General features: G+C 43.2%; 1 protein-coding gene across 7 annotated transcripts in view; it reads left to right on the forward strand.

The window, feature by feature from the left end:
- Window positions 1–8,087: 8,087 nt before the first annotated feature.
- Window positions 8,088–12,923, forward strand: part of FMO1 (flavin containing dimethylaniline monoxygenase 1) — a 29,432-nt gene continuing 24,596 nt past the window's right edge. For 2 of the 7 annotated variants that reach the window (XR_016236691.1, XM_051856026.3), the window contains exons 1-2: window positions 8,088–8,222; window positions 12,357–12,494. Coding sequence is in view for 5 of the 7 variants with exons in the window: in XM_051856026.3 (XP_051711986.3) it covers window positions 12,363–12,494 (132 nt within the window). In the remaining 2 variants the exon portion in view is untranslated. 7 annotated transcript variants of the gene reach the window in all.

Here is a 12,923-nt window from a genome sequence, read left to right on the forward strand (position 1 = left end):
CCCAAGTCCTTGGGCTCCTTCACCCACATGGGAGACCCGGAAGAAGCTCCTGGCGCCGGCGCCACGGCTCACTAGGCTAATCCTCCACCTTGCAGCGCTGGCACACTGGGTTCTAGTCCCAGTCGGGGCGCCGGATTCTGTCCCGGCTGCCCTTCTTCCAGGCCAGCTCTCTGCTGTGGCCAGGGAGTGCAGTGGAGGATGGCCCAAGTACTTGGGCCCTGCACCCCATGGGAGACCAGGATAAGTACCTGGCTCCTGCCATCGGATCAGCGTGGTGTGCACCGCGCCAGCCACAGCAGCCATTGGAGGGTGAACCAATGGCAAAAAGGAAGACCTTTCTCTCTGTCTCTCTCTCTCTCTCTCTCTCACTGTCTACTCTGCCTCTCAAAAAAAAAAAAAAAAAAAAAAAAAAAGAATCTCCTGGCTCCTGGCTTCAGATTTTCAGATTCAACTCTGGCTGTTGTGGCCATCTGAGGAATGAACCAGAGAATGGAAGACCTTTCTCTTTCTCTCTCTTTCTCTCTCTCTCTCTCTCTCCCTATCTCTCTCTCTCTGACTCCACCTCTATGTGTAACTCTGTCTTTCAAATCAAATAAACCTTTATAAAAAAAAAAAACTAGCCTTTCATCCTGCAAGATGCTGCTACTTCTGGCTGAATCCTAGGAGGCAGAATGTGCTGACACTGCATACAACTCACTTTTTTATCCATTCTGCCCTATGGTCAGGTCATGGGTCAATGAAGGTAAAAGAACAGCTGCTGAGATTAGATTCTGCTTAATCCAAGCCAGATGCCAAAATTATATTAAGCATACAAAGGTGTGTGTGTGTGTGTGAGTGTGTGTAAGAGGGGGAGAGAGAGAGAATGGGGAGAGAGCAGGAAAAGGCTGAAAAGTCTACGACAACAGGGCAAGGCGCATAGTGAGTGGAGTAATGGAAGAAATGGAAGGTAGAAATCTTCTCTGCAATCTAAAGAAGATTCATCAGAGTCATGGAGGAGTCCTCAAGGCATCAAAAGGAACTGTGCTCCTCCCAAGAGCAGTCCAAACAAACCTCTTTTAAGGACTGGCTCCTCTACCCTTGTGAGTGATACATGTGAGTCCTACCCTGGTATTTTAATACTGTTCTTAGATGTCCATCCATAGATGCTATATATTTGGGGAAAGATTTTTTTTTTTTAGATTTATTTATTTATTTGAAAATCAGAGTTACACAGAGAGAGAAAGAGAGGCAGAGATAGAGAGAGGTCTTCCATCCGCTGGTTCACTCCCCAGTTGGCCGCAACAGCTGGAGCTGTGCGGATCTGAAGCCAGGAGCTTCTTCCAGGTCTCGCACACCAGGGCAGGGGCCCAAGGTCTTGGGTCATCTTCCACTGCTTTCCCAGACCATAGCAGAGAGCTGGATCAGAAGTGGAGCACTCGGGACTTGAACCAGCACCTATACGGGATGCCAGCACTGCAGGTGGTGGCTTAACCCACTATGCCACAGCGCTGCCCTGGGAAAGAGATTTTAATGACTAAAGAGATTATAATGACTAAAAAGAGTTTCTTTATTGGATTTTCTTATTCTCTGAGTTACTCACCAGTAGAAATCTGTTGATTGTTTAATTTTTCTTGATGTTGGGTTATTTCTAGTGTTAGCAACCTGTATAAAATACTAAAAGCCACTAGATGCTATAAACAACTCAATATTATTTAATTATATTTCATTTTAACAACTTATTTTATGCAACAGGAAGCTAAGACTCAAGCTCCAAAGGGACTTCAGAAACTTCATGGAAGACAGAGAGAGACAGTGAAGAGACAGGGGAACAATCTCTCATTTGCTGGGTCACCCCCCCAAAGGCCTGCAATAGCCTGGGCTAGGCTGAAATTGGGAGCTGGGATGTCAGTCTGTGTCTCCCATGTGGGTGACAGGGATCCACGCACTTGAGCCATCTTCTGCTACCTCCCAGGCTCTGCACCAACAGGAAGCTGGAAACGAAAGTAGAGCCAGAACTCACACCCAGACCCTCCAACACAGGGCACAGTTGTACCAAAAAGTGTCATGTCTGAATTGCTAGGCCAAATGCCCACCCCTAGGTTTATTTTGATGGAAAAAAAAAACTGAAATCCATGCAGAAAATTCATGAAAAACTATGAACTATAAAAAAAGCAGAGATTTTCACTTTTTGCACCAAAATAATCATATTTTAATTCCACTTTTCCATCAGTTTTTTGAAGCTCTCTTGTCTGAGATTTCTAAGGGGGCCCAGCTAAGTTTTGCTGACAGGATAGTCTCTCAAACCTGTGTTGAACGATAGTGTATAGGATGATGAAATCATTAAAAATATATTGTGACTTCTCTCTGTGTTTTCCAGTGTGTGTCTTATGTCCATAGAATATCATGTTAATTGATTTTTCCCATCTCTGTAGATCCTACATAGAAATTATTCTCAACAGCTCTAAAAAGCTAATGACCTACACATTGTCCAAAAAAAACCTCAAAAATTATTTTAGCATGTTTGTATCTAATAACAAGATAAAATTGTATAAATGGCTACATTAATAAACATTATATTAACTTAGGTGTTCGAAATGGTAATGTAAAAAAAAAAACTGCTCACAAATGCCTGGAGGCAAAAAGGAGAGATTTTGAAGGAACTGGGTTTGGTCAGAATTGAGTTTCTCAGGAGAAAAGATAAATGTTTGAGTTATTTAATAGAAGAAGAAAGGAAAGGAAATAAGAACAACAACAACAACAACAAAAAGAATAGAGTCACTGAGATGCAGAACGCTAAGTAGAGTTCAATGTGACCTGTCCCATATTCAGTAAGGATATTAAGTGTGAAAAAGAAATAGTGGAGGTGAACTATTTTATAAAATAGATAAAAGGTTAAGCTAACTGCAGTTAAAAGCCAACACAGACACAGAGGAGACCATGAAAACGTAAGCAAAGTCAAGGGCAGAGCCGTCACAGTGGGGAGACTTCAGCTGCTCCCATCAACATATATTTCAAATATGTTTTCATATTGCCTAAGCCTTACACAAAGGTCTGTATATCACACAAGGGATCAGCTCGGAGTCCCTATTCTTACAAAACTCACAGCATCATGGAAAAAACTAGACATATTCCTCAAGCAGACATATGATGAATGCCAGTCATTCATTCACCAAACGTTTGCTATGCCTATCCTACTCACAGATGTCAGGCACTGCACTATGTTCAGGGATAACAGATGAACATGGAAAAAAACAAATGCAAACTTTTGAGGTTTGGTTAGATGAGTTTTGTAGCATTTTCAAAAACATACACAAATATTCTTATCTCTGCCACAACCTTGTGTGTTAGGCAAAGCAAGGGTAAGTATCCCATTCTATGGATAAAAATATGTTCCACACTATACTACACTTTTCTAAATATGGTACCATGTCAGCATTTCCCATTCATTACAAATCCTTTGGGGGAAACACAGGACAGGACTGAATCCTAAGTGACAGAATAGTTCCTAACTCAAAATCCTCATCAAGCCACCAAGACATTTAAGAGATTTCTAAGAGAAACAGGCTGTTATTTGTTCCTATCCTCACATAGTAGAGGTGTGCCACAACACACCACTGCTGGCAGATTCAAGACTCATCCCAAGCACAGCACGTGGCCTAGAGTTGGGCTTGTTGCTCCTTCCCCTCCCCTTTCAGTGATTTCATTCTGTACGCATGTCTCACAAAAACAAAAAGAACAATCTCAAAATGTAAAGGAATTACGAAACTAGCTCCTCTTAGAATTTTTAAAAAGCACCGCAGAGGAAGGTGCTTTTGGTAGAAATGTGTGTAGGTGGGGAACCCCTTGATGCTTTCAGGGAGGGACAGGTGTTAGCAATAGGGAATTGCATTTAACTTTGTTTTGTCTTTTCAGAAAGAAAGAAAAAACATTGCACTGAGTAGATCCAGTTCACAATTGGGACTAACGCTCATTAATATGCTCCACATTATACTCCATTTTCCTAAATATGGTGCCATGTCAGCATTTCCCATTCATTACAAACTCTTTGGAGAAACACAGGACTGTGTTCCCTTTCAGCCCTACAATTCTATGACTGTAAATACGAATCTGAGCAGGGAAAATAGGAAGGGAAGAGAGATTTACAAAGGTACTGTAGAAATGCAATGAAAGTGTCAAGAAGCCTACCTCTAGAGCGTCAGTCAGGGAAGGCTACGAATGAAGCATGAACAACCAGTCTCCAAGTCTCAATACTTGGAATAAAACATAGATTATTTCTCTTTCATGAATGTGTCCACTGGTGATTGGCTGTCACTACAGTATCCAAGCTAATTGAACAGGTATCTTGAAAGTTGACAGTTTCCACACAGAAGGAAAGTGAAAGGTCTACTGGGTCTTGAACTGGCAACTTGGTGTTCTGAGCAGAAAGGACACAGGTTACTTTGGCTCACTGTGCTTTGACCGGACTAGTTGCACTGTTTCAACCTTCCACCAGGGGGCCAAGAGGTACTCTCCTACCAACTTTCCAGAAGGCAGGATACATTTCCTAAAGAGCATTAAACTCTACCCACCTGACTTCTAGAGTTTAGATTCACTTGAATAAGGGGACTGAGTAGCTTTCTACATCCTGTGGTCCAAATTACAATGAATTAACAGTAAGTTCCCAAAGTAGCAGAAAATGAAGGTTCCAAAAAGGCCAGTCTTCTTTTTTTTTCCTTTTTCTTAAAGTTTTATTTAAGTTATATAAGTTTCAGCTATTTTATATATACAGACTTAGGAATGATAATGTGAAAATGGTAATGCGATGCTTCCCACCCTACCCTTTCTCCTGCCTGTGCTCCAACCCTTCGCCCTCCTCCTTCTCCCATTGCTACTCTTAATTTTTACAAAGATCTATTTTCAGTTTACTTACTGATCATATACTTAGCCCTACACTAAGTAAAAGAATTCAACAAATTGTGTGAAGAAGAAAACACGTTTCCTCAATGGAAGAGGAAAGGGCTATAAACAATCATCAAATCTCAAAATGTCAATTTCACTCCAGTACATTACATTTTGGTTACTCTATTAGTTACCTCGGACCAGGGAAAACATATATCTATTATTTTGGGACTGGCTTATTTTACTAAGTATACTGGTTTCCAGTTGCATCCATCTTGCTACAAAAGACAGGATTCTTTTCTTTCATTTTTACAGCTAAGTAGTACTCCATAGTGTATATATACCATAATTTCTTTATCCAGTCAACAGCTGATGGATATCTGGGTTAATTCCCTATCTTAGCTATTGTGAATTGTACTGCAATGAACATGGGGGTACAGATAACTCATTCATGTAAGGATTTCTTTTGATTTGGGTAAATTCCCAGGAGTTGGGTGGCTAGATCATATGATAGGTGCGTATTCAGATTTCTGAGATTTCTCCATACTGTCTCCCATAGTGGCTTTACCAGTTTACATTCTCACCAACAGCAGTTTAGGGTCCCTTTTCCTCATATCCTCGCCAGCATTTGTTGTTTGTTGATTTCTGTATGAAAACCATTCTTACAGGGGTGAGGTGAAACCTCATTGTGGTTTTGATTTGTATTTCCCCGAAGGCTAGTGATCCTGAGCATTTTCTCAAGTGTCTGTTGGCCTTTTGAATTTCCTCTCTTGAAAATGCCTGAGTCCTTTGCTCATTTCTTAACTGGATTGTTTGTATCATTACTGTTGAATTTCTCAAGCTCTTTATAGATTCTGGACATTAACCCTCTATCAATTGCATAGTTCTCAAATATTTTCTCCCATCCTGTTGGTGGCTTCTTCTGTTTGCAAAGTGTTTCTTACACAGTGCAGAAACTTCTCAGCTTCTTGTAATCTCATTTGTCAATTTTGGCTTTCATTGCCATTGCCTGTGCTTCTGGTGTCTTTTCCAAGAAGTTTTTGTCTATGCCAATGTCTTAGAGAGTTTCCTGAATGTTTGCTAGTTATTTGAGGGTATCAGGTCATAGATTTAGGTCTTTGATCCATTTTGAGTTGATTTTTGTGTAAGTTGTAACGTAGGGGTCTAGTTTCATACTGCTGCATGCGAGATCAGTCTTCTCATTTTTAACTATTGTAAGTATCTTGATAATTATAAAAAATTGCATGATTATAATAAAGTTATTGTGTTTCTGATCAACTAATATAGCAAAGTTCTTATGTTAACAGTATGTCTGGGGAAGCCCTGGCATACCCTTAGTGTGCATGAGATACATATCAAGTAAGTGTTTAAGTATGGGCTTTGAGACACTAATGGTGGCCTTGGTTCTAAAGCTGTTCCTGACACAACATTAAGCATATTTTGTTTTTTTAAAAACATACTTCAGAGATAGATATTTGGCATAGAGTTAAGATGTTGCTTGCAGGGCTAGTTCTGTGGCATAGTAGGCTAAGCTTCTGCCTGTGGCGCTGGCATCCCATATGGGTGCTGGTTCATGTCCTGGTTGCTCCTTTTCTGATCCAGCTCTCTGTTTTGTCCTGGAAAACCAGTAGAAGACGGCCCAAGTGCTTGGGCCCCTGCACCCACATGGGAGACCTGGGAAAAGCTCCTGGCTCCTGGCTTCAGATTGGCTCAACTCCAGCCATCGCAGCCATTTGGGGAGTGAACCGTTGCATGGAAGACCTTTGCCTGTCTCTCCCTCTCTGTCTGCAACTCTAAATCTTAAAAAAAAAAAAAATTAAAAAAAAAAAAAAACGAAGAAGGAAATGCTGCTGGCATTACCTGTATCTCATGTTGGAGTGCCTAGGTCAATTCCTGGCTTCTGGCTTCACTCTAATTCCAGCTTCCTGACAATGCAAATACTGGGAGGCAGCAGGTGGTAACTCAAGTACTTGGGTCCCTTCCACTCATGTTCAAGTCTCAGACTGAGCTCTGGGCTCCTGGCTTTAGCCCGGCCCAGCCTCTGCCATTGAGGCATTTAAGAGTGAACCAGTTAAGGGAGATATCTATCTCTTCCCTCCCCTCCCCTCCTCTCCCCCCTCCTTTTCTCTCCTCTCCTTCTCCTTTCTCCTCTTTCCCTCTCTCTCTCCCTCCCTTTCTCTCTCTCTCTCTCTCTCTCTCTCTCTCGCCCATCAAATAAAATGAAGATAAAAATAAACATTTTTTAAAAACACTTGAACTAGTAGTAGTCTTGAGTGTTTGCTTTCTGCATAAAAATTGTTTGAAATTATTCAAGTGTCATCTTCATAGCTATAGGAAAGCAGCAGAATGCATTAGAAATAAAAATGCTGTCTCCGTGCCAAATATTTGATAATCCAAATTAAGGCCAGGCATGCATCCCAGAAGCAAGCAACAAACTCAGTGACACACAAGACCCTTCAGATGCAGGGCCAAAGGGTGTGGTTTTACCATAGCAACAAACAAGAGGAAAGTGCATTCTTCCACAACGCTCTCCTGGCTTCAACCCACTACTCCCAGAATTTACTTTCCTGTCCTGTGGGTATCATTTCAATATTATGAATCAATAATCAAAAAGTCTTATCTGGCAATGATATCATCAGCATCAGCATCACCATTGTATACAGTGTTAAGACTTGGCATATATGACCTCATCTAATCCCATCACAACTATTTGAAGCTGGTGTTATTGTGCCTATTTTAAATTGAGGAAACTGGAGCTGATAAATGTTATACAATTTTTCAAAGAGTATTCTGATAACAGGTGAACATAATACTTGAACCCAGAGCTGGTGATTCCAAAGGTCAAGCTCCTCTGGTATACACATCTTGTGCTTTCCAATTGCATGGGCAATCAATCACCTGCACTTGAGCAAGAGTTTAAAGTTGAGTATAATAATGTGGTCATAGGTGATTTTCAAAAATTAATTTTCTGTAAATGTGAATTGATACAAAACTCCTACAAGTGAATCTTTCTTATTTTATTCCCACTCCTTTGAAGAGTGAAATTGATGACTGATGAGGCTGCTGAAACTCCCTTAGTTTAAAACTTGTAGGCAGAGGAGTGAGGCTAAAGTACACATCTCCACACCACATTCTCTGTAGCATTTCACTGCTGCAACTAATCAGCAAGTTAAAATATAAACAATAGCTAACCATAGGTTCCAAATCCTGCATAACATTCCTTATCTCTTAGACTGGGTTCATCCGGTGTGCTGTGAGCTCCCAGACCAACAGCACTGCCTCACAGTGACCATTTTGATCTCTGCTAGCTCCAGAATCCTAACTGTGGCAGGGTTCTAAGGCACAAGGAATCACAAGTACACACAGTAAGTAATCAGATATACTCTCCAATTCCCTTGGACGCAGAGGTGGATGGGGACTTTTCCTGTTCTGTTATTGTGCTTCAGAGCAGAATCACCTAACCAGATCACAACTCCCTCTGTCCATGACCCTGGAAGAACTGTAAAGCCACTCCCTGCTTCGAAGTCCAGGAGGAGCTCCCGTACCTGTAACGGGACAGTAAAGGCAGATATTATCGAGGCTTTTGTGTACGTCGGTAAGTACTCTGCTGGGTAGATTATTAAGGAGTTTAACCAAAGGGGAGAACTTGGATTTCTAGTACAAAGGGAAATTGGTTGTTTCTTCCTTAAGTGCTTCCATCAGCAGCTTCTAGCGTGATCTGAGACAGCAGGAAGTGGGAGTGGACTACAAAATGCTGTCATTTGGCATCAGTGGGGGAGAGGGGAGAGGAATTTCAATATTGTATGCTGATTTGTCATCTTTTTTTCTGTTGTAAAACATGATTTTGCTCCATTGTTTGCATTATGACAAAATTTCCTTATTTTTATTCTAATTCCATCTTTTTTGTTAATCCCACTCCCTGCTAAATTCAAGATTATAAATATCAAAGGTCTTGAAAAGTCGCCTCTAGATAGGCAGTCCAATACCACCTTTTTCACAGCTGTAGAAAATGAGGCTCAGACCTTGATTGTTTCTTAGAGTTTCTCCTCTGTACTAGGGTGTGGTCAACTTAGTCTGGAGAATTTGTATCTGGTGGTTGTGGTTATAAATGGGATTGAAGAAGTGTAGAGCTGCTGGAGGGTGGAAATCCCAGTGCACAGCCCTGCTCCAACCCAAGCCTCTTATCTTGTTCTTCTTTGTTCCCAGAGGCCAAGTAGGCACCCTCGCCACCTCCACTACCACCCAGCTGAATAAACTACCTCTGAACATGCCTAAAATGCCACAACCCACATAAGGTTGTGCATTCATTGCATAGTCTATGCCAAACTGTATTCTGAGACTTTTCCTATGCCAAGATGTGTGGCAAGAATGCATAAATAAAGTGCTGGCTGCAAGATTGAGACCAAGAGTGAGGGTGGCTTCTCCGGGTTCTAGTCCTGGCCGGGGCGCTGGATTCTGTCCCAGTTGCCCCTCCTCCAGGCCAGCTCTCTGCTGTGGCCAGGGAGTGCAGTGGAGGATGGCCCAAGTGCTTGGGCCCTGCACCCCATGGGAGACCAGGATAAGCACCTGGCTCCTGCCATCGGATCAGCGCGGTGCGCCGGCAGCAGCGCGCTGGCCAAGGCGGCCATTGGAGGGTGAACCAACGGCAAAAGGAAGACCTTTCTCTCTCTCTCTCTCTCTCACTGTCCACTCTGCCTGTCAAAAAAAAAAAATTTAAAAAAAAAGTTAATACAATTCTGGGCCCCTGTGTAGTTTAAGAATCATAGCACTGCCTTCTTGTTTTGCCCAAGATACTAACATTCAGCAAGTATTTGCTTTATTCATTTCTTAACTGAAAAGTATATAAGATAATGAGTAAGTTCACATTACCCATCAGGAAATGAATCCATTGAAAATATCTATGCAACAATTATTACAGCCCAAGCACGTTGCTAGGAGCCATGAGAAAAATGGCCTATTTCAGAGAAACAAAGCCTTGTGCAGAGAGAGGGCTAACAGACATGATCAAGTTCATCAGCAATGTAACACAACCCCCTCTTGTAGGGCACATACCGTAGTTCTCCTAGGAGTCAGAGAAAGGCCAGCTCACCATGGAGTCAGGCCCTCATGCCTCAGCAGAACCCCACCAGCCCTTACTCTTACTGATCCCTCATTCTGGGCCTCCCTTGCCCCTCTCCTCTGCTCACTGCAGTCTTGTCCTTCTTTCAAAACCTGGAGCAAACAGCATCTGTCTGTGTTGATTTCTCACAATATGGAAATTCACACCTCTTCCTTCATACTCTTATTACAATGTGTACAGAAGACATATCTCTGTCTTAATATTTTACAGAAAAAAATATTTTTTAAAGATTTAATTTATTTATTTGAAAGACAGAGTTACACAGAGAGGTAGAGACACAGAGAGAGGTCTTCCATCCACTGGTTCACTCTCCAGATGGCTGCAATGTCTGGAGCTGCGCTGATCTGAAGGCAGGAGCCAGGAGATTCTTCCGGGTCTCCTGTGTGGGTGCAGGGGCCCAAGGACTTGGGCCATATTCCACTGCTATCCCAGGCCATAGCAGAGAGCTGAATCAGAAGAGGAGCAGCTGGGACTAGAACCCGCATCCATATGGGATGCCAGCGCCTCAGGCTTTAACCTGCTGCACCACGGCGCCAGCCCCTAAAAAATGTTATTCTTAATTTTCAAGTCTCTCCCACCAGATGTACCACCATTCTCTTTTTTCTTAGAGGTATTTTTTCCCATGAAAGTGGATATTTATTGGAAGTCTATTATATCTAAGCATTTCTTGCTATCTTACCAATGAGAAAACCAAAAGGGGCAAGTAGTTTCTGTATGTCACCAGGCTGTTTCATGATAGATACATCTGGGATCTGAAACAGATGTACCAGGTCCAACACTCTCACCTCAGCTGCCTCTCCAAAGCAGGGCCATGCTATTCTTCTTAGGTCCAGGGTTGGGGATGCAGGGAGGGCAGGGTGACATGCAGGTCTTGATTCTATAGTTCCCATCAGGACCTAAGGCATGACTTCCCCTAAAAAGGGCATCTACTGGCTCTTCCCCAATAAATCATATCCAGTTGCTACAGGAAGCAACCAGCCCTACAATGCTTTCATGTGACACCCAAAAAAAGGGACATTTTTGTTTCATTCAAGAAACATCTCTTGAATCCCTGTTATGTTCTAAGTGCCATCCTAGGCACTGGTGACACAGCAGAAATCAAAACAAATAAAGCCTCTGTGGGGGGAACTAAAGAAGCAAACTCTAGCTCAGTCTAAGCCAAATGCCTTAAGTTGCTTCTCTCAGATTCCCAAACCCAAAAGACAGAAGATGTGTTATCAGGCTTGGAGGAGAGAGTGCGTTGGTGAATCAAGGCAACAGCAAATGCTCAAGAAACCTATGTGTGTGTATGTGGGTGGGGGGCACTTCCTGTTTAATTTTAAAGCTTACAAACTTTATGAGATAAAATTGTCATGAAAACAAATCAGGGAACAGCATCTATTGAGCAGACATGCTACAGGAATTGAAAGAACAGGGGCTTATTGATGTAAAGAAGAAACCAATTTGGGAAAACATTTTTATAGTCAGAATAGCTTGCATTTGTTGAATACCCAGTATGTGCCAAGAACGGTTGTACTATTTTCTCTATTCTTACAAACCAGAGATGTTAAATGATTTTCCCAAGATCGCACACTAGTAACTGGCAGCACGGTATGCTTAATGAATACACCATTGTACCTTTAAGTTCTCATAAGTTTGTGGCCTGGTACAAGAAGATTCTCTAACCTGTGGTGATGGTGGCGTGCTATGTTGCCCACAGGTGAATCATATTAGCATGAGAGAGAGAGAGGAGGCTTGGCTTCCCATGTCTACATTTCCCCCACAAATGCCCCCCCTCTTCCACTGGCCACCATCACTGCCAGAAGGGGGACACTCCAACAGCACAGCTGAGCAGGGCTGGCCAGTGCTGCACCAACATTTGTGTTTGCCACAGTGTCTTGGCTCCTATTCCTAACTCCACCTCTCCAGTTGCCCTGGCTGGCTCTGTGCTGTGTCCCCACTCCAATCTGAACTTCAGTGTCTCATGTGATAAAAAGAACAGGTTTGGCAAGCTGATCCTTTCCTGGTCTGCTGCTCTATTCAGGTCTAGGGTAAGAGAAGGGAAGCTGGAGTCAGCAGCACCACCTAGAATGCAAGAGTCTGTCCACTGAAGGCTCCAATTTCAGCCACTCTGCCAGGCGCTGCAGCCTCAACCACAAGTGTGCTAACAGTTGGCGCCAGCTTCCCATGAGGGGTGGGAACATGCCAAGCACAAGGGTTAACCCAGTGACCTGAACGTTTTCCTCTTCACATTCACACGCCCGAGGCACACTATAGAGGAGTAAAACTGAGCAGATCCCTTCATCTTCCAAACTTTTTTTTCTTCCTGGATCATCGGAGCAGCCAAGGGTTGGGTAGGGCTCTTGCGAATACGACGCTCAACTTCATTTTCCCTGTGCAGGAGAACATGGCCAAGCGAGTGGCAATTGTGGGAGCTGGGGTGAGCGGCCTGGCCTCCATCAAGTGCTGTCTGGAGGAAGGCCTGGAGCCCACCTGCTTTGAGAGAAGTGATGACCTTGGGGGACTGTGGAGATTCACGGTGAGTGCGGGTTCAACAGCTGTATTTGTCTATCGGAGAGTGGCTCGGCTAGTGTGGAAAGGTGACTGTGTTTCTTGCACAAGGGCTGGCTGCTTTGGGGGTGGTGGGGGAGGCTGGGATTGTCTGCTGAGCCACGACAGGCCACTAAAACCAGGGTCCAAAGCCTACAGCTTTACAGACTTTATCCAGGGCCAAGAGGAGCAAATGTTTCCAAAGATGCATGCACAGTGTGGGAAAAAATGGAGTGACTGGGGCAGCTCAGGAAAGTCCAGGAGCAGGGGAGCAGGACTGGAAAAGGATTCTGAAGCCAGATTAGGGGCTGCAAATCGGGGACAAGAGCAAGAATCTTAGCCTTTGCCTGCAAGACTGCTGTTTGCTATTTGCATTTTTTCCTGACTCCTGCTCCATCTGCGTTAAAGCAACACACAG

The sequence above is a fragment of the Oryctolagus cuniculus genome, chromosome 7, assembly GCF_051225735.1.
Source record: "Oryctolagus cuniculus isolate XC-2025 breed Fujian yellow rabbit chromosome 7, ASM5122573v1, whole genome shotgun sequence".
NCBI lineage: Eukaryota > Metazoa > Chordata > Mammalia > Lagomorpha > Leporidae > Oryctolagus > Oryctolagus cuniculus.